The 22,287-nt window shown below is 29.6% G+C and overlaps 1 protein-coding gene across 1 annotated transcript; it reads left to right on the forward strand.

The window, feature by feature from the left end:
- The first annotated feature begins 5,806 nt into the window (after positions 1-5,806).
- Positions 5,807-7,889, forward strand: GAME18 (UDP-glucosyltransferase). The gene has a single exon (XM_004243588.5). The coding sequence runs from the start codon at positions 6,254-6,256 to the stop codon at positions 7,592-7,594; it is 1,341 nt and encodes a 446-aa protein (XP_004243636.2). The 5' UTR covers positions 5,807-6,253; the 3' UTR covers positions 7,595-7,889.
- The last annotated feature ends 14,398 nt before the right edge of the window (positions 7,890-22,287 follow it).

Genomic DNA, 22,287 nt, shown 5'->3' on the forward strand with positions numbered 1-22,287 from the left:
ACAATCTTTCAAATCCACATTCCCATAAACACAACTAGTCACAAAACCACAATAAGCATCAAAACTCACCTTCTTCCAAGCAATCACAACTAGAAGACCACCGGACAAGGGAAATAAAAGAGAGAGCATATGGAGTTAAGCTCTATTGCACGGCACGAGAGTAATGAAGAAAGTGAAACTTCTATCGCCTTATGGCCTCTCGCTCATGGATGTGTCGCGACTCACACCGATGAACAAGACTTTACTAAACGTGGCTTGTGAGACTTTGGACCTTAAACAATTTCCCAAAACCTTATGCTCTGTCACCAAGTTTATAACGACACGGAGCACCCTCAAGTGTCAAGAAAGAATATCAAATAAGGTACTACTATTTCCATCCACTTTTTTTTTAATTTTCAAATTACATTTTTTGAAAGTCAAATTGATTAATTTTCAAAGTTAAATTAGATAACATTATTTTAAATAAAAATTTAGATATTAAAAAGTTATACAAAAAGTACTATAAATTACTATTTTTCGCATATCAATATAATGAAAAATACATCGTAAAATGTTACTGAAAGTTCTTATAATTTGACTATAAAAAAAGAAACTATGACAATTAAATATGGATGGAGAGAGTAGCAATAAAACACAAAGTTATTGCATGCATTATTTTTTTTCTAATACACTTTAGCAAAGAACCTTCTAGTTTATCTCTTTTCTCTTCTAATAACTAGATGATGCTTGCTTGTTCATGCACGCATAGGCGTATCTAAAAGGGGTGCCGTGATTTCACGTGAACCCATGCTCCCCTCTTTAGATCATATATATTAGTGTTATATTTTTTAAAGGAAAAAAGAACAAATATCCCCCCCCCCCCCCCGCGAACTATCTTAAATGATATGCATATATCCTTCGTTATACTTTTAATACATCAATGCCCTTACCGTCAAAAAATCAGAATACATTTGCCCCTGACTCTAACGGAAGAATAATTTGTGACAAGTGGCGCAATCCTGCGGCTCAACCCGATTTGACCCACACAAATATTGGGTTAATTGGTCAAATCGGGTTGAGCCGTAGGATTGCGCCACGTGTCACTAATTATTCTTCCTTAGAGTGAGATGCAAATGTGCTCTGATTTTTGAACGGTAAGGGCATTGATGTACTAAAAGTATAATGAAGGGTATATGCATACCATTTACGATAGTTCGGGGGTATATTTGAACCTAAACCCTTTTTTAAAAAAATATTTAACTATAGATGTGTGAACCTATGTTAAAAGTACTCCTTCTGTTTAAAACAGAATGACATCCTTTCTTTTTTAGTCTGTTTCAATAAGAATGATCTCTTTCTTTTTTGGGGTAACATTTTAAAATCAGTTTTTCACGCAGCATTTTTAAGGCCACAAGATCAAAGGGCAATTTTGTACATTTAACCTAACTTTAATTTAGGACCACAAGATACAAAAGTCTTCTTTATACTCTTAAACTCCGTGTAAAGCCAAACTAAGTCATTTTTTTGTGAAATGGAGGGAGTATCATAAATAATAAAATGATGATTAGGTGCACTTGTTTTTTCGAGTAACACCTCTCCAAGTGGTTATCATTTACATTTTTGACGTTTCAACTAATTTTGCTTTTGTTTTTTCCCTTTAATCTTTTAAAGTTTTCAAATGTGTTACATTAAAAGTTCCTTAAAAAAATTAGCACTATAATTTTTTTATAATTAAATTAAATGTGTATATTAAAATTTAAAACTAGTAGTATTATATTTGGACCTATAATTTTTAATATTTTATGGTTCATATTAAGTACCTAAAAGTCAAATCAATCAAATTTATATTTAAGATGCATTTTTTTTATAATTGTGCATTCATCTAACCGAAATCCTAAATACGTCTCCGCATGGACCCAATATTTATCTTTTGTATATTATATTATATATAACATTGAGTTGGAATACAAATTTAGAATCCGCCGAAACTTGTTTATATTATTTGTTAATAAATTGCAGATTGTTGAGCTGTTAATACACACACACTATCCGTAGTACTCCCTAGGTAAGGCATTTTGTTTGAACTATTTGTATACCGTATGCACACATAATGCTGATTGTGCTGTGCATACACACATTATTTATATATGCAAAGTTGCAAATTCATTAACTGATAGTTCAAAATTATTATTGCGTTTCATCATAATTATTTTTAAATTGTAATAACTGAAATTAATATAGATACTACTAGTGATATTAAGTTGTTATACTGTAGAAAAAAGGTAAACATATGAAGAGCCCAAAGCCCAGATATTAAAAAAAATGTGAAGGAAGTAGCAAAAATCAGCTTTACTCTATTGCTTTGTGGGTAGGGGAAGAAAATTTTATATAATTAATTAGGGAGTACTTTTTTTTGTCTAGTGTGCTAAGTCTTTGTTGAGAGTTAGAGACAGAAGATAGTATGTATATTTTTCTCCCCTCACAAATTAATTGTCATGTTTCATTTTTATAAGAATTAGTTTAATTAATTTTTAAAATTAAATCATCTTAGTTAATTGTTAGTATTTTATAAAGATATTTAAAACCTATCCAAGAAGTTCTATAAGAAGAAAAAAATTTCAGGTGAAAGATTAAGGTCTGCTTCGAAAGTCACTTGATTATTAGAATTGGTGTAATTACTAGGTTAGTAATTACCAACCTAGTAATTACATTGTCTAGTAATTACACTGACTTGTTTGGTTGCAACAGTGTAACTACACATTACTGTTTGGATGCCACAGTTTAATTACATATGTTTATTTGGATGCACAATTGCAATCATAAATTATAATATATTTTAAAAATAAAAATTAATTATTAAAAATTTATGCTAGACAAATAAGAAACTTTATAAATAACATTAAATCAAATATTTCAGATATATATTCTTTTTTTAAAATGTATTAATTAATAACATATTTTCTATAACTAATATTATAAAATTATGAACAAATAATTGATTTATATTTTTTCAAATTAAAATATTTCAATTGAATTGATTGTAACAACTAAAACTATGAAATTTCTACGAATATCGTAAAATGCATGTTTGATAAAAAAGAATAATATATAAATAAAATGTCATAAATTATTATATGTTTGACAAAAACATAATCTATCAAGTCTAATTAAGAATGATGTGCAATGTAAATTCAATATTACTAAAACAAATGAACTAAAAATATAACATAAGTTATAAATTCAAAACAAAAAAATTCACACAATACTCTTATAACAAATTTCAACATAGCAAAAAATATAATTTATTTTTATTTTTTCGTAATAAAGAAAATGTAAGTGTCTACAACCATACTTAACAATAAATTTTATGTTAATTTAAAAATTAGAATACTAATTAAATTATGCTAATAAGAAAATAAGCATGACATAAATAAATAGATAATACGAGAAAATGACATAGAATGACGTAAAGTAAGGTTGAGAACAAGAAGAAAATGAAGTATAATAATTAAAAATAGGGAAAATCCACAAGTATACAAAGGTCTTATGCCCGAAATCTCAGAGACACACTTATACTATACAAAGGTCTTATTACTCCCCTGAACTTATTTTATAAGTAACTTTCTACCCCTTTTCGGCCAACGTGACACTAGCTAAAAAAATCAACCAGTGTTGGGCCCACAAGATAGTGTCACATAGGCCGAAAAGGGGTAGAAAATTATTAATAAAATAAGTTCAGGGAGGTAATAGGATCTTAGTATAGTATAAATGTGTTTCCGAGATTTCGAATATAGGTTGACGGGGGATACTTATGCATCATTCTTAAAAAATAAAAAATAAACTTTTACAAATTTTTAGAATAATAATAAAAAATAAACTTTAAAAAAATTAAAACAAAAAAGTTAAGATAGAAATAAAAAAAATGTAATCAAGTGGTAATTACCATCAATTCACAGCCTCTGTCTGTGAATTATAGAGTGTAATTACAATCATTCAATTATATCAATTATCTGCTGACCAAGTAATTATATATCCTTCCAAATAAGACAAGACAGAATAACTACACCAATTACACCAAATTCAATTAGCTAGATATCTTTCCAAATAGGCCCTAAAGTTATATTGTCAAATATTGATCCGATTACATAATTTAACTTTGAGAAGTGAAAGCAAGCACTCAAGAAAATATGTTATCGAAAAAATAAAAAGTACCGAAGAATGAAAAATAATGAGATGTTATTGATATGAATTGTAATGCCCTAATGAAGTAATTCACTCTTCATTAAAGATTTTAAATTTGAATTTAAAATATAAAGAAAAACATATTAAAAATACTCTCCATGTTATAAAACGTAATTTAATTAAATTACACGAAATAGGAAAACTAATAAAACAAAAGATATGTTGAACCACATTCATATGTATTTCAAAGTAAGAAAGTGAAAGGACTGCATTCCTTTAATGACTCGTAAATTCAAAACTTAAATTGGAAATAGTTGACTGTCGTAAATGTCCTTAAATAAGTATTGAATTACGAAAAAACAGACACGTTCTTATTAAGCCTTTATTTGTTTGCACTTAAGAGAGGTTTGATTTAATTATTTAGATTCAATCCATTAAGTACGTTTGATTTTTAGATTTGATTGAATCATTCAAACTCAGCACATTAAATTCATTTGTTTTATTTTTTAAAAACTCTCTTAATGGGTCTGGAGATATCTGAATAAATCATATCTATAGGAGACTCTTAATAACATTTAGACTCATTTGATAAGTTATTAAATAATAAATCATAGTTTGTTTGCTTTGAGTATGCATTTTTATCTCATAATTAAAAACTTTTTTTCACTTTTATCAAGTAAACACTATTTTTTTCCCAACTGGTAAATTTTCATAAATCCTTTCAAGTATTAATAACTTTCTTGTATTGATGTGTGTCAAAAACACTGCTTGCAATAATATTTTTGGTATATTGTTATTTATCAAGGTTTTTGAATGAAAAAAATAATACTCCAAAACATAATTATTAAAACTTTTAAAACTTTTTTTATCAAAAGTGATATACTTTGTTAAAATGAAAATTTTATAATATTTTATCAAGATAATGTTTGATTTCACTTCCACATTTAGATTCAGATATTGAAAACAAACAACATTAATTACTTACTGTTCAGATTTAGAGATCAGATTTTCATATTCAGATCTATATTCAAATCAAAACATCCAGATCTTAATGCAAATCTTAATATTCAGATGTGTATTCAGATTCAGATCTCTTAATCTTAACGGAAACAAATGAGGCCTAAAACCCACTCATCTAATAAGAGATGGGCGTTCAATATTCAGTTCACGTTCTTTTTTTAATTTCAGATTTGGTAATTTCAATAATTGATAGTAAAAAGTAGATATTAAGTATTTTTTAAAAAAAAATGTTTCAATAATTCAATGAACAATAAATTAAATTTAATTTGATAGCATTCACTAATACAGTACTGAAGTTATAGCATTGTATTCCTAATACTATTATTTTTCGTATTATTTTCATTTTTTATGTGGAGACATAATAATATAGAAGATCAACAAGTAAGAAGACATTAAGAAAAGTAAATTGATATAACTAAAAGACATATGTTTAAAAAAGCAAATTGATCAAGTCGTTTGGTAGAGTGTATAAAAAATATTTATTTATGCATTAGCCTTGTATATTACTAGTACCTGATTTGGTTCTTTTTTGCAACTTAGTACCGTTGATTTCTAGGTATTAGCAATGCAATATTTTTAATGCATGCATTAACTCAGTTAAAAAACCAATTGCCCCTAATACCTTTTTATATTTTTTTCGCCATAATAGTGAAGCATATCGAAAAATATATTTATGTAAATTTAATGCAAACATAACTATTATACTCTATTTTGTAATATATTAATACACTCTACCAAATAACTATAACTTTCTTTTAAACTTATATTAATGAGTAATAAATTTGATAATTTAATTTTCGATATTCTATGTCCGGTCCTACTTCTAATATATTTTGGGGGGGGGGGGGGGGGGGGAATATTGCTTGGACTTGGCTCACCTACCTTCATTAACATATCTCTCAGGCTTTGATAGGTTTAGACATGTGTAATTATTTATTTAATGGTTAAGATAAAAATTCATTTGGTCAATCAAGGAAATTTAACTATGGTTAATGGTTACTGAGGTGGATCCAATTTGTTGTTCTATAAAGAGCTTCTTTTTCATTGAGAAAAAAATACAGAGACACAAGTGATGGAAAAGATGAGAATTGTAATGTTGCCATACTTAGCTTATGGCCACATCACACCTTTTCTTGAACTAGCCAAGAAACTCTCAAACAGAGGTTTCTCCATTCACATATGTTCTTCTCCCATCAATCTTAGCTTCATCAAGGCAAAAATCCCAGAAAAGTACTCTTCCTCAATTCATTTAGTTGAACTTCACTTACCAAATTTACCTGAACTTCCTCCTCATCACCACACTACCAATGGCCTTCCAAATCATCTTAAACAAACTCTTTTCAAAACACTTAAGATGACCAAACCACAGCTTCACCAAATCTTGAGTGACTTAAAACCTGATTTTTTTATTTATGATATCATGTTACTGTGGTCAGCTGTAGTTGCATCTTCACTCAACATCCCATCGTTAAGATTCTACACTGTAAACGCAGCCATTTTTAGTTATTTTTTCCATTTTTATTTCAATCCAGGAGAGGAATTCCCTTTCCCAGCTCTCTATATGAGGGATTATGAGCTAGCGAAGATGACACATGAAGTTGCTGATGATGCGGAGGTTGAAGTTGACAGAGACAAAGTTACTGAATCCGATAAATTTGTGCTTGTTCATAGCACTAAATCAATAGATGGGAAGTACATGGATTATCTTTGCGGAACAGGGCAAGCAAAAGTTGTACCAATTGGAACAGAATCTCCTGAAGATGGCGTTGGTGATGTCGATAAGATTGATATCGAACTTGTCAAATGGCTTGAGAAGAAAACAGAGCATTCAACTGTTTACGTTTCATTTGGGAGTGAGTATTTCTTAAGCAAAGAAGAAATGGAAGAGGTAGCTTATGGATTAGAGGTTAGCGGTGTAGATTTCATATGGGTTGTTAGGTATCAAAAAGGGGAACAATTAGAACTTCCACAAGGTTTTAAAGAAAGAATTGGAGATAGAGGAAGGATCATTGAAGGATGGGCTCCGCAACAAAGAATTCTAAAGCATTCAAGTATTGGTGGATTTGTAACGCATTGTGGTTGGAATTCGACATTAGAGAGCATAGAATTTGGTGTTCCAATCATAGCTATGCCTATGCTTTATGATCAGCCTTTGAATGCTAGGTTGATGGTCGAAAATGGAGTAGCTGTTGAGGTCCCAAGAGATGAAAAAGGGAATCTTGATAGAGTTAATATAGCTGAGAAAATTAAACATGTGATTCGTGACGAAACAGGGGAGAATTTGAGGAAGAAGATGAATAATCTTGGTGAGAATGTGAGATCTCAAAGAGAAGAGGAGATGGATGGAGTTGTTAAGGTTATACAACTCTTGATTGATGAGAAGAAGGGGACCTTATCATCGGAGAAATCATAACAATAACATATTCGGTATAATCGAGGCTAATAAATTTTTTCACTATTTTCCAATTTTATTTTAGTTGTTTTGTACCAATTCAATAAAGGTACAAATGGATTTTATTTTTGTTGTTTTATACTACATCAATAAAGCCACTTTTCATTTGCTTCCCTTTTCCACAAGCAGAGGCTGAATATCATCTGGGGAAGATACTTTGTTGTTGTTTGGTTTGAAAAAACAAGTTCACATAGATTTGTTATTTGTATTATCTTTTCGAATTGAATAAAAAGTAAAAGGGCAAATTAAGCTTTTAGATTGTTTATAAAGTTGAGGTATTAGATAAAGATTAAACCACGAGTTAATAGAATTTTTTTATTATTGCACAAAGTTCGAACAAGTTTATGAATGTTTTATTCGTTTCACAAAGAGTAATTTAATTTGACTTGATATAGAGTTTAAGAAAATAAATAAATTTTTTTATCATGTGATCTTAAATTAAAATTATGTCAAATATACAAAATTGTCTTTTAATCTTGTGGTCTTAAACGTGCCTAATCTTTTTTGTTTAATTCACTATGAGTTTCAAGATTAAGGGTTCATTGGCCATATGATATTGAATTCTCGTATGATATCATAATAAGTATCAAATTATGAGATGAAATTGAAGTTTTGTTTAGATATGCGATATGAAATTTTTGTGTTGTATATTTTCTCATCAACATAAAAACATCATAAGTTATAAAATTATTAAAATACCCAATTGGTTATTCATTCTTACTAAATAAACAAAAATTTATAAAATTTATATAATAAATTATTTCAAAGTTATTTGTACTTCCTTAAGTAATCGTTTCGTGTAACTTTAATTCAATAAAAAAATCATGAATTGTTGTGTACTAGTTTTTAATATATTCTCCGACATAGTACAAATAGTCTCCTCACATTGAACTAACATTTCTCGATCATATGACCGAAAAGACGAACCATCATTGTTTTGTCAAGTCATTTGTTGGTCAATATCATTCACAACTATACTTATATGTTTATTGACCAAAAAAAATTTTCATCACTCCTTTGACAATCTCGCAAATAATATGTTACACTGCAGAAGTTATGATAATTTTCACTTGTGTTTCAATATCATAATGACTCATGTCTTGTTTCACTTGTGTGTGATTACATATTTTTAGAGTATTAATTTCGTAATAAAATCAAACATATTGGAAGTAGTGATTATTAAACATATAGTATCACCAAATTCATCCTTTTTCATATTAAATTGCTTTAAACATTTTCATATGTAGCCGAAAGAGAAGATTTTTTTTATTATGAAAAAACTTAAAAGTATTACTCCTACCGTTCTTACTAATTCACCAAATCAATTCCTGCTTTATTTTTTATATTTATCAAATTTAAAGTAATAATAAATTTTATTTTGGTGAGAATAATAAATTTTAAAAGTAATAATGTGATTATAAATTTGAAATCGCATATCCAAACACTGATTCCATCTCATATAGTGATATGGTATCTCGCATGGCTAAACCCCTACTAAGTCAATCATGTGACCTTATAAATTAAGTGATTTCAAATTATTTTAACGAAAAAAGGCCTAAAATCTATTAGATTTGGTACAATATTATCTTCCACCTGATGAGTATGGTCCGTTAGACATAAGGGTATTTTTTATCCAAAAGATTGACGTGGGTATTTGGAGGTCCAAATATGAATAGAGGATAGTCTTTTTACCAATTCAAATAATTGAGGGATATTTTAGGCCCTTCCCCGATACTTATATCATAATTTTTCATGTATTAGTAATGCAAAAGATTTCAACATATACCGTAAATTGACTAATGATATAATTATCCCTTTATGCCATACTTGTTATTTCAAATGGGAAGAGTAATAAAAGCACCCCTAAACTAATTGTTGCAAATTATTAGTTTTATTTGTGAACTATTGACAGACGACAGTGTTAAAATACTTATTTACTTGACTAATTAGACTTACATATACCTCTCATCTCACATGACATAGCAAGTGATCTCAAACTCTTGAAGGAGTATGACCTTATAATAAAAAACAATGAAAGTTTTGAAACACTTTTAAATTTGGCAAGAATTTAAGAGTGTATTTCATTCAAGTTAGAAGATCGGGAGTGTAATTATGTTAAATTAGTCACATAATAAATGTTTTTAAAGTTATCATTAGTTCAATAACACTCTCTATTTCTAATACTTCAAACCAAACAATATATAAAAAATAATGCCAATATAACTATATTACGTAGTACTACCAACATTACTAACCTAAATATTACTAAAATTCATAGTATTTTTACCACGTGAATTAGCGATAAGGACATTTTTCATGATCGTTAATTAATGTATTAAAAAAAAACAAATGAAAGAATCCAATCTCACCTACTATATCTATGATTAAATAAAGGAAAACTAATTAATGTAGGGGGACAAAGCTCCAATATCTTCTGTATTTGTCATAAAAATAAAATAAAATGGTGAAAGCAAACAAAAAGGTAGATGAGGAAATAACGATCCTTACTCTTTTGTACGTCACCATCATCACTTATGGCTGTAATAATATCACAGAAAATCGATAGTTAATTTTAAGAAATATCACGTGTAATTCAATCTGAGGTGAAGATCGATTTTAAAAGGAGAGAGTAAGCCGTTACTCATTAACAATTTCTTGTTCTTTTCAAATTTTTGTTATCTTAATTTAATTCTTCCTTCAGAAGAAAAAAAATCAAATCGAATTAGATAAGACCAGGCTGAACGAATTAGATCATGTAATCAAAATAAAATATCAATTAATGCATTTTGTATGAGTTTGTCAATATATAGCCTCTTTAGTATAAATAGTTATAGATTTGTACAACTTACTAGCTCAAGTTTCGATTAACGTAACTTTCTACTTTATAGGTATCTTCATAGCTAGCGTTTGGCAGGGCTATCCAAACCCCTTCGGCGGAAAATAATATTATTTATATATAGTGAAAATAAGTTTATATGTATATATAGTAGATGTCGTATAGTAGATGTCGAATCTCCTTCAATTATTTATTTCTACAGATTATGAACCCATTATTGAAAATTCTGGCTTCACCTCTGACATTTTACCATAAATTTCCAAATATTTTTGGCAAATATTATTTGGGTAAAAATTTGGGTGAAATTTCGCCATGTGTTTGGCCATAATATTTGGTAAATATATTTCACTTTTTTTTTTATAAAAATATGATATACACCCATGAGTTTTAAAAACTATCAAAACTAATCATAAGTTTGTATTATAAGTCAATTGGATCTTCATTACAACAATAACAAATAGTGTTTATGACACTAGAGCAATGTGGTAATATGAAGTGAGTGCTACAAGCATCATTCCATACATCGTGAATTAGACAAAACACATGACTTTTTTTTTTACCCTTAGCCGATTGTTCATCATTTTTATCAATAACCATATCATCATTTAACATTCACTGAATATTTTGTCACTACTATGGTGTTAACGTAAAAAATTATGTAATATAACACAAGCAACAACTACAAATGATGTTTTTGTAAAAGATAAAAGTTTAGGATAAAATTTCAATTTATAAAAGATCCCAAATAATAAGATCAGGGTCAAATACTAGAAAAAACTAGTATTTGAAAATTTGGGATATTTATCAAAAATATTTGCCTAATAACAAAGTGTATGAACAAACACTATTTGCCAAGTTTTTTCCCAAATATTATTTGGGAAATCTATGGCTAAACAGGCCCTTCGAGTAGCCTCTTGAATTGAAAGATTTGGCTACAGTTTTGTAATATTGAATTGGAGATTAACAATTCCTTTAGTTGTTTTAAAATCATATTTATTAAATTTTTGTTTCACTAACAATTTCATGTGATAAGTACTTGTGCTAATTAGACAAAATTAAGAAAAAAAAATTAGTTCATCAAAATTGTTATGATTCAAGACTATATTCGCTAGAAATGATATGGGGAAAAAAGAAACTTTATGTAACTCCTCGTACTTCTAGAAAAACTGAGAAAGGGAGATAGTTATGAGACAAATTATGTTGTTCTAGTCCGCACCCGTAATTAGTTATTAATGAGGAGTTTTCCTTCATGGGTAGACTAAGAAGTGATGAGTTTGTGTAGATATTCATGACAGAAGGTAGAGTAAGAGTTACTAGTATAGATTAGTTTAGAATATACGTTAACCAGGAGGGAGTTTATCTCGATGTGTCATCGTGTTAGTGAAGACCAAGTAAAGTGTTGAATAAAAGAGCATAGTAGTCATAAGATGATAGATATAACCTAGGCTTACGATTTTAAGGGAGAGCCCATGACAATCGAAGGGTTATGGAACTAATTAGGAAATCATGTACAATGATAGTAGCATGGAATGTGAGGGGATTGAATAAGGTGTATAAACAAAAAGAGATGAAGAAGTTCTCAGTGATCAATAAAGTGATACTTATAGCTATTATAGAACACAAAATTAAGGAGCAAATAGCGCCGAAGGTGATAATTAAGATTGCACCAGGTTGGCTGTGGTGCGACAAGTAAATTCATAGTACTCGAGGTAGAATATGAATTGTACAGAATCCCAGGTTTGTCATATATACAACGTTGGCTAAACATGCCCAATTCATTCATGGAAAAGTTATGATACCTTCTAGCAATACACAATTAAGGTTGACAGCAGCGTATGGATTGCATACAATTGAACATAGGAGAGACCTATGGCAAGAGGTAAATGAATAAAGCAGAGGAACGCAAGGGGACTGAATTACTATTGAAGATTTCAACTCAGTCCTAAGTGAGGAAGATAGAATTAATGGGAATAAGGTAACTGATCAAGAAGCCAGAGACTTTAATGAATGCATCCTTAAATCCCATCTGACATATATTAGAATTGTAGGACGATATTATACTTGGAAAATGGTAATGTTTACAATAGAATAGATGAAGCGTTTGGGAATGCAAAATGGATAATGAACTAGCCACAAGTCGAAGTGACATTACTGAAGCCTGATTTTTCAGCCTGAGTTTTAGAATTGAAGGGCAACCAAATAGTTTTTTATATATAGAAAATAATATTTTGAAAATTCTTATCATAACAAGGTAATACGATTCATCTATTAAGAATTTAACATTAAGTTACATCATTAATATGATATACTTTGCACTCAAAAACTTTAAGAATCTAATATAATTCAATGTAAAATAGTTTATATAGAGTAGTAATATAATGTTTATGAAAAACATTTATTTTCTAATGGATATTTGTTATTGTTATCGATCAAATAATTAATACTTTCTTATTTTCTATAACCGTGCTGAATATTATTTCATGAAGTGCTTATCAATTTAAATATATTGATTAATTTATAAAAGTAAAAGACGTATATTAAGTTAATAATAATAAAATAAATAATAGCGGTAAGAATGTGATTAACATTAATTAAATAAGAAAAAAATATTTATGAATTTTTGTGATGTAGTTGAATTAAGAGAGAAGTCTTATTTTTGAGTCTGAATGGTGTTAAAAGTGTGTTACAAATTTGATTTATTCAGATATATTCAGGTCCATTAAGATGTTTACAAGAAAATAAAACAAACTCAATGAGCTGAATATGAATAATTAATTCAGTCCTAAAAAACAAACACACTAAATGAGATAAATCTGATTGATTAAGATTCAAACTCTCATTAAGTGTAACCAAATGAGTCCTAAGTCATATATTAGCAAGAACATTAATACAATATCATATGTAGCCAGACGAGGTTCCAATTAAGTTTATGATTTTTCATGTGTGCCTACATAATATTTTAATCTATCAATATGGAATAAGTTAATGTAAGCATTATTTTTCCTTAAAATTTAGATGAAGCAACCCTAGACGCCAATGAGAAAAGGTTAAGAGAAGTATCATACATAGAAGTCTTAGAAGGAATCTGTCACACAAGCAAATTACTTCACTTAAATTTTGTGTAAGAGGTTAGCCCAATGTGAGGCAGTCAAGTCCCACTTAACTCAACCCTTTCACAACCTAGTTTGTCTAATGCTCAAAGACGTTTTACTATTTACCCTAGATTATTTTTAATACTTTCAACAATAAAATCAACTCATTAAAATACGGGCGAACCCAACCTTTATATCAATAATCAAAACCAATACAAAGGACTCACTCGTTGAAATAACAATTCTGTCATACTTCGACTTAAGGCACAATCACAAGTTGATTGCTGCCTTTGACACCTTTTTAAAACTCTCACATTTTTTCTAAGTGTCTTGGTGAAATTCCAGACTTAGTCTTCCCTCTTTCACCTTTAGGGATAACAAGTCTATCCTCCCTAAAATGTCCAACACATAAGGCTATTCATTTATAGAATATGTAGCAGTCTTGTGTTTTACATTGCATAGTATTGTGACACATGTCTAACACTTGTCAAGCAATCAACCCACTAAATAATATTTCAGTTGACATCCCCAACTGATAAGAAGCATTTAAATTTTGAATTCAAAAAGCATTCAAAAGATACGGTGAATCTTGACACAAGTAGTTATAAAAAGGTAATGATCGCATGTGCTTTGCATATGACTTGACTTACTAGATTTTGGCCCTTTGCTGCATTATCCCTCCATAATTTTGGTTGTAATACAATTTCTAAATATTGTATATTCATTGTCTCATCAAAGTCTACCCGAATTCATCCGTCCATTTTCTATGCTTGCGCATCACCGACGCCTTGTCACTGCCTTGCCTTGGCCATATTATCTTTTATTACCTGTGCCATTCATTGTTTTCTTGATGCATTTCATTCACGTTTGACTATGCTTTAATTTTGCTCAGGTTGATTATCTACACTTGACCATATCATGTGTTTTTCGCATGCCAACTTCGCCCAAAATCAATGTCGGTCAGCGTCCAAGCTATGTCATGGCCTGTTGCCTTGCCAACATCAATTTCATGTCATGACACTGCCTTTCTAGCATGATTTGGTACTATTATACCATGCTAACACTTTGTTCACAAAAGCATGATTGATTTCACTCGCACTTTGGCCCTTAACAAAGTAATTCATGCCAACCCTTTACCGCAACCATGTATATGTCGAGTTAGGACCCTTACAAACTTCCCCCACCTAATGGAAATCGACGTCCACATCGAGGTCATTCCTCATCTGATCTCATTTGGATTCCGGACAAGAATCATATCCTTCCCATCATCTTTATCTTCAACCAACGCTAAAGAGTTTAAATTTGAAGTTCCTGCCTCATTGTTTGTTTTCCTTTCCAATTCGGCAGCAAGCATGACATTTACTTTCACTTGCACCGGATAGTCCCTTTTTAAATGTGGACCACTATATGTAAGAATCCCTCAAACTTTATCTTGTGTTTTGGAAAATAAGACTCCCCTTGTCTAGTTTACCCAACTTTGTCTTCCTTTTCGGTAACATGGCCCTTCTTGTTTTTATTCCACTATTTCCCCTTGTACTTCTGTTTGAAGTGCAAAGAATCTCTTGGATCGTCACCCTCATCTAATTCAGCCAACTTATATGCTTCCACTATGGCAGAATTAAGAGTTTGGACATTTTGCCTTCTTAAATCTCTTTGTACCCATCCTTTCAATCTGCTTATGAAATAGTACAACTTATCTTCCTCAACTATGTTGCCTATTTTCAACATCAAGAATGAAAACTCCTTGATATAATCCCTCATTGTGCTGCTTTGTTTCAATCGCTGCAGCCCGTCCCTTGCCAACCAAGACGAATTGTTATTCTTTCTTTAACACTTTCCACGTTTCAATTCGTGGTAGATTCAAACCTTCCACTTCAGCAACCCTTGTTCTCCATCAAACTTTGGCATCATCACTTAAGTACATTGTTGTGATTGATGCCTTTTCACCATCCGAAACTTTTGTTGCCTTGAAGTAGTTTTCTACATACCAAAGAAAGTTCTCCAATTCTTTGGCACTTCTCATACCATTGTAAGCCTTAGATTTGAGAACCTTCATCCTTATGGGGTTAATGGTCCGTTGCAACGCCCTGTGTAGAAGAAGAACTTCACCACACAAGTCTTCCTTCTCTTTGCGTACTACTTCCATCTCTTGTTGGATGGGTTCGTGTTTGGCTACATATTCTACCTCCAATAACAAACTTTTTCGTTCAAGACCTCTTTGGTCAAAGTCAATTCTGCATTCACTCTTTGAATTTGAGTGACCAGATCAACCAAGTCCTCCCTATCATTTTTCCCACCCATTAGTGTTTCCAATCGTGTTACCCTCTCCCGTAGTTTAGCATTTTCACCAGCCATCGAATAATCTAAGCAACGCTTTGATACCAAATTGTCACACAGGCATATTACTTCACATAAATTTTGTGCAAGAGGTTAGCTCAATGTGAGGCAGTCAAGTCCCACTTAACTCAGCTCTTTCACAGCCTAGTCTGCCTAACGTTTAAGGACATCTTACTGTTTTTACCTTGGATTATTTTTCAGAATTTCAACAATTAAATCAACACATAAACATATGGACAAACTCAACCTCTATATTAATAATCAAAACTAATATAAAGGCACTCACTCGTTGGAACAACAATTCTGTCCAACTTCAACAGACACAATCACAAGTCGGTTGCTGCCTTCGACACCTTTTTAAAATTCTCATGCTTTTTCTATGTGTCTTGGTGAAATTCCATACTTAATCTTCCCTCTTTCATCTTTAGGATAACAAGTCTATCCTCCCTAAAACGTCCAACACACAAGGTTGTCCATTTATTGAACATGTAGCAGCCTTGTATTTTACATTGCATAGTGTTGCCTTGCCAACATCCATTTCATGTCATGACACCTCCTTTCCAGCATTATTTGGTACCATTAGACCATGATAACACTTTGCTCAAACAACGCATGATTGATTCCACCCGCACTTTGGCTCTTGACAAAGTCATTCATGCCAACCTTTGTCGCCACCGTGCCTATGTAGAGTTACTTGGTCAGGACCCTTACAGAATCTTAGTACCTACATATGGAGAGTTCAGTTATGAGATAAGCCTTTCCCGAGTAATAGAGTAAAGCAAATGTAAATCAGTTTAGAGATGATAAAATAGATTCGTTGCTTTAAACTGTCAGTTTCAAACCTAAAAGGGAGGGGTGATAAGATGAGAAATTCAGCCAAGTATTGAGAATCAGATAGTAGAAATGTGTTCAAGAAGAGTTAAAGCGTTTTTTGAGATCATTGGTGTTGTGACACCCCCACCCGTCTACATAGATCCACTCATGTATATATTTGTTGTGTTATTACAATATATCTAACTATTTTCGTATTTATCTAAAATACATGTTTTGGATATAATGTATAAAACTGATACCCAATAAATCAAATTATACATATAAAAATACATGAAATAGTATTAGATCTATAACAGATACATGAAATTAATATTAGATCATATAAATAACCACATAAAATTTATGTTAGATCATATAAATAGACACATGAAATTAACACTAGATATTTAATTTATATGATACATATGAATGTACTTGCAAGATACTCATGTATCTAAGTGTTTAGTTAGTTGGATACATTATATGTTGATAATAGATACATCAAATTAATGAATTTATTATTTGAAGTGTAATAAATGAAACTAATCAAATTACATTACAAAAATAAGCATCAACAGATAGATACGTCAAATTAATGAAATTATTACTTTAAGTGTAATAAAATGAAACTAATCAAGTTACATTACAAACATGTTTTAATCTTTTACTAATAATATAATAAAATGAAATTAATGAAACATAGATATAATTTTTGATTTTTTCCTTAAATTAAGTAGTTTAATTAATTGTCCGTATATTTTAAAAATCCTCATTAACCCTCTAATTAAGAAAATTAGTTACAACCAACTAATTTAAAGAAATAAAATATGTATCTTGTGGATTTGAATCATATATCATAAGCACGAAATATGATAGAGGAAGTATTATTTGAAATTATTGAAAATCTTAGTAATTAAAACCTAAACCACTAATTTTTATGTAGTTTGTCCTATGAATTACTCCTTTAAAGTTGTTAGTGCTTAATGTGTCTCTGCATAAAATACTTTAGTGGGATTATTTATTTATTGATACTCTTTTGAGTTGGTGCATTTTTTTAATCAGCTCACTCTTGTTGTATTTATCTAAAGTTGGACTATGTATCAACCCCCCCCCCCCCCCCCCCTCTTTTTTTTTTTACCTCGTTTGAATGAGAAAAACTCCATATTTGAGTCCATTGTGGGCTCTTTTTCCCCCTGGCATCTTAGAAGGGGGCTTTGAAGGTCCAATTCTTTTCCTCTGTCGAGTCATACTTAAATTTGTCCCAATGGACTAATATGTGAAGCAAAGTAAACTGATGAACAGGTAGAAGGCAGCAAATACAGGCACGAAAGTTCAAAATGGGTTGTATACATGTAGTATATAACTATCTATAATGATATACTGGTCTAAATAAGGAAATACAGGTATTTAGAAGCTGAGTTATACTGTATATACTTGATATACAGTATGATGTACAGGAAAAAGGGCTAAATATACCTATGTATTGTGGTGTACACTGAATGTATACACATACTTTCAAAGACAAAATGAAAGCCCAAAAGTAATTCCAGCAGGTCCAGGCGAAAAAATGGGTCAAAAGCCCAGTTCAGCAGCTTGTTGTGATTAAAATGGGTCAAAGCCCATCCATCATTTGGCAAATTTTTAGGGAAAATCAGCAAACTAGTCACAATCCCTAACTTGATTAATAAAAATATCTACATTTTAAAATAATTATTGAAAATATCAAAATGTCAATATTTTATAAAGTGATTTGTATTCACATTTTATTTCTCAACTTTGAATCAAATTCTACATCCATTACCCATTTATACTTTTTCACATGCTTTAGTACCATTAAATTTATTTTTCATCTTTAACTTTTAAAAAAAAATTCTCTTTCATTAACTTTTCAATTTTCACCATCCCCATCATTCACTTTTCTGCTTTTTTTTTTCTTTCATCAAAATTTCATTGTTGAAAAAGAACTAATTATTCAAATTCATAATAATTAGTTCAGATTTATCAATTAATAAAGAAATCTCTCAATTAATAAAGGCATTTTTGAATTCGTCATTTATGTTGCGAGATTTTTTTTTTTCAAAATCACACATTATGTTGAATTTTTGGATTGTATGTTTTGAGGATTATCCGTCACTTTTTTTAAATTTTTATGTGAATTTGTTAACATACTCATCAAATATTTATGTATTTCAGATTTTTAGTATTTAAAATAATTTTTGTCGATCTTTTTTTATTATTTGTTTTTATATTTCAAATTTAGTAGAATCTACATTAGTATTTAAGTATTGAGTTATTTCGAAAAGTATTTGAAAGTATTTTGAATATTCTGTAGCTTGTAGTCAAATTTATTTTTTATAAAGTGATAATCTAGATACAAAACCTGTATTTTGATTATTTAAAATTGTGAATGAATACCAAATCAAAGATAAACTAGTTGGTATAAACATATAATGAGCAAAATAAAATACAAAACTATTTGACTGATGCAATTAGGATGAATACACATATAATGAATACATAAATAAACTGTATTTTGACTATTTATAGTTGAGAATGAATATGAAATCAAAATATAAATACAAAACTTTATGGTATACATTAGGATTAATACAAAATCAAATCTAAATACTAACTTTATGATATACATTAGGATGAATACAAAATCAAATCTAACTACTAACTTTATGGTATACATTAGGATGAATACAAAATCAAATCTAAATACAAACTATTTGATATACAAAGTGATATTGAAAATAAGCAAAATACTTCTTTTTTAGACATTGAAAACATACAATGTTATATAAAATTATGAAGTTGAATCAAAGAGTGCAGTTACAAGATTTTAATAGAATATCTTGTAGCTTATTGTGAAACGATAATTCACTAATTTCGAATCAATATCATAATTGAAAGTCTTAAATAATAAATTTGCGGTCCTTATTATGCTTAATTAAGTAATCAATTTTTAATAAAGGAAAAATGTTTGAAAATTAAGAAGAAGTATATTTTATTTAGCGGTATTCTAAAAAAAGAAAGAAAGATTTAATGTTCTAAAAAAAATACAAAAACTTTTCAGTCATACTTCACCTTGAAGATAGAAACTTTTAAGTTTTAATAGAGGAATATTTACTCAAATTTTTGAATTTTTTCAATTGGAAACCATGTATAAAAAAGGATTGGTTTTCCTTTAGAAAAGATACACCTTTTCAGAGAACAAAATATTCACTTGACCATATAAGTGTTGATTAATCAAGTTGTAATAAGATTGGAGTCCTGGATCTATGTGTTTTAAGCAATTTGTGCAAAAGTTTCAACAAATTAGTGTTCTTCTATAAATATTCAAGTTATGTCGTTTAGTTATTTGTAATATAAATCATGATTTTAAATATTACTTCCGTTGTGCATATGCTAAAAATAAATATGATCATTATTACCAACTTCTTATATAGTGACATTTGAGTAAGAAACTTTTTTTTAGTTGAATTTTGAAGAATATGTTTAAAGGTAAAATTTTGAAATTTAATTTGATTTTTTTTAAAAGAAGAGAATAATAACAAAACATTTTTCTTTTAATTTTAAATTACTCATTAAAAGTAAAAAATAACTCCAATTTGTTATAAACCCATTATATTATGTGGATTATTCATTAGATTTATCCAACAATTAATTGGATTCATGTACATAGGTGCTTTCAAAGGTGATAAGGTCATTTATGATAACTATATATCTACTAGCTGGATGAGTGATATCTCAACACTATAAATAGAGATATCACTCACTATTTTAAGGATACACTTGAATGAAAAGAAAAGTTCTCTCTTCTATCTACATTTCTTGTCTTCTTCTCTTTACATTTATATTGTATTGAGCTTAGATTTTATAACACATTATAAGCACGAATATATTCTAAAAGTTGTAGCATTTCGCAAAAGTGTTGTAGTTGAAACACTTGTGACCAGGAACATGTTCTATTTATTTTTCTTGTTACACATTTATATTTTCAAAAGTTCCTCTTATACTAATAATTTATTTTAGTATATATGTGATATATGAAAAGGTAGAACATATTGGTTTGTTTTACTTTAACAATTTTATACATTGATTTATGATTATACTAACAGTTCTTCGTTTCAGAAAAGAATTGAAGGATAAAGAAGAAAATTTTCATGTTGATTTTTTAAGTGTTAATTATGAAGAACTTATTTATATTTATAATTGCTAGAGGTGAGAAAACTCTCAGTCTTATTTTGACTAAATTTGCTTCTATAATTCTTGATTTGTTTTAAAGGTTCATGGTTGAGTTCTATTGGTATTGACTTATATAACATTGATTGAAGGGTAAGACGATGGATTCAACTCCTATCTCATCAAAAGGATAAGACATCAAGTTAAAGTCCGGATGCACGTAATGAAAAATATTTGAGGATAAGACGATAGATTCAATTTCTATCACACCAATAGGGTAAGACATCAATTTGAGTTTTGATGCACCATGATGATAAGGTATTGGGTCCAATCTCATAAATTTATTACTTAAGATGACTTTATATGGATAAGACGTTGGATTTAAGGCTAATGCACCATAATGATGATAATGATGACTAAGACAAAAATAATATATTTGATGAAAAGTCTTGAATTTGTCATATTGAATTTGTTCATTTTCTTGAAAAGAATGTGGTAGCAACATATGATAACTTTGAAATCCTCATGTTGACTTGCTTCATTCTATTTGTATGAATATGATAGCAGTAAATAATTAGTCTGATACATGACAAATGATAAACGATATAAAAAAAGTGTGAAGAGACGAAATTATAATAGTCATCATTGTGGTGACTATAAAAGGAAAAACACAATGGGTTCTCCAAATAGTCCTTCAAAATGTGAAGGCAATTTTTGTCATCAAAATGGTATGAAAGATCATTGGACTTATGAATGTTATCGATCTAATCGTTTGACAAGTTTATAAATCCTCCGTCAAAATACAAGAAGATAAAGTGATGGAACACTTGATCTTTCAAAGTGACAATGTGCTTATAATGCAAATTTATGAAGTACATATAAATGATTAGTCCATTCCTTGAAGAGAATGTGACTTGTGATGAGTATAGTGAATGATCGACCATTCTATAAGAGAATGTGTCAATATATGATAAAATCATTATGGTTTTGATATATGTCACGACTTATCTCTATGGGAGGTTTGAGAAGAAAAAAAAGAGAAAAGACATAAATACACCATCAAAGTTGTCTCATATTTGCATAAAGACACCTAAACTTTCAAAGTGTCCTATCACCCCACTAAACAACTTATATCGTTGTAAATGGGTCATTTTCACCCATTCCCTCGTCTGGGTTGTTTACACACACGTTAGGCGCGTCATGGACTAGTTTTCACTTTAATTGGCCTGTTTAAAAGGGCCACATGTTATTTCCTTACTTTATTATTAATTATTTAATCAATTTATGTCATCTTTCCCAATTTAAACCCAAAATAGATGTGGTAGCCCTAATATTTTGATTTTCATAGCAAGAACTATGTTGCTTCGGATTTCAAAGGTGTGACGTCT

The sequence above is a fragment of the Solanum lycopersicum genome, chromosome 7 (genome assembly GCF_036512215.1).
Source record: "Solanum lycopersicum chromosome 7, SLM_r2.1".
NCBI classification, from domain to species: domain Eukaryota; kingdom Viridiplantae; phylum Streptophyta; class Magnoliopsida; order Solanales; family Solanaceae; genus Solanum; species Solanum lycopersicum.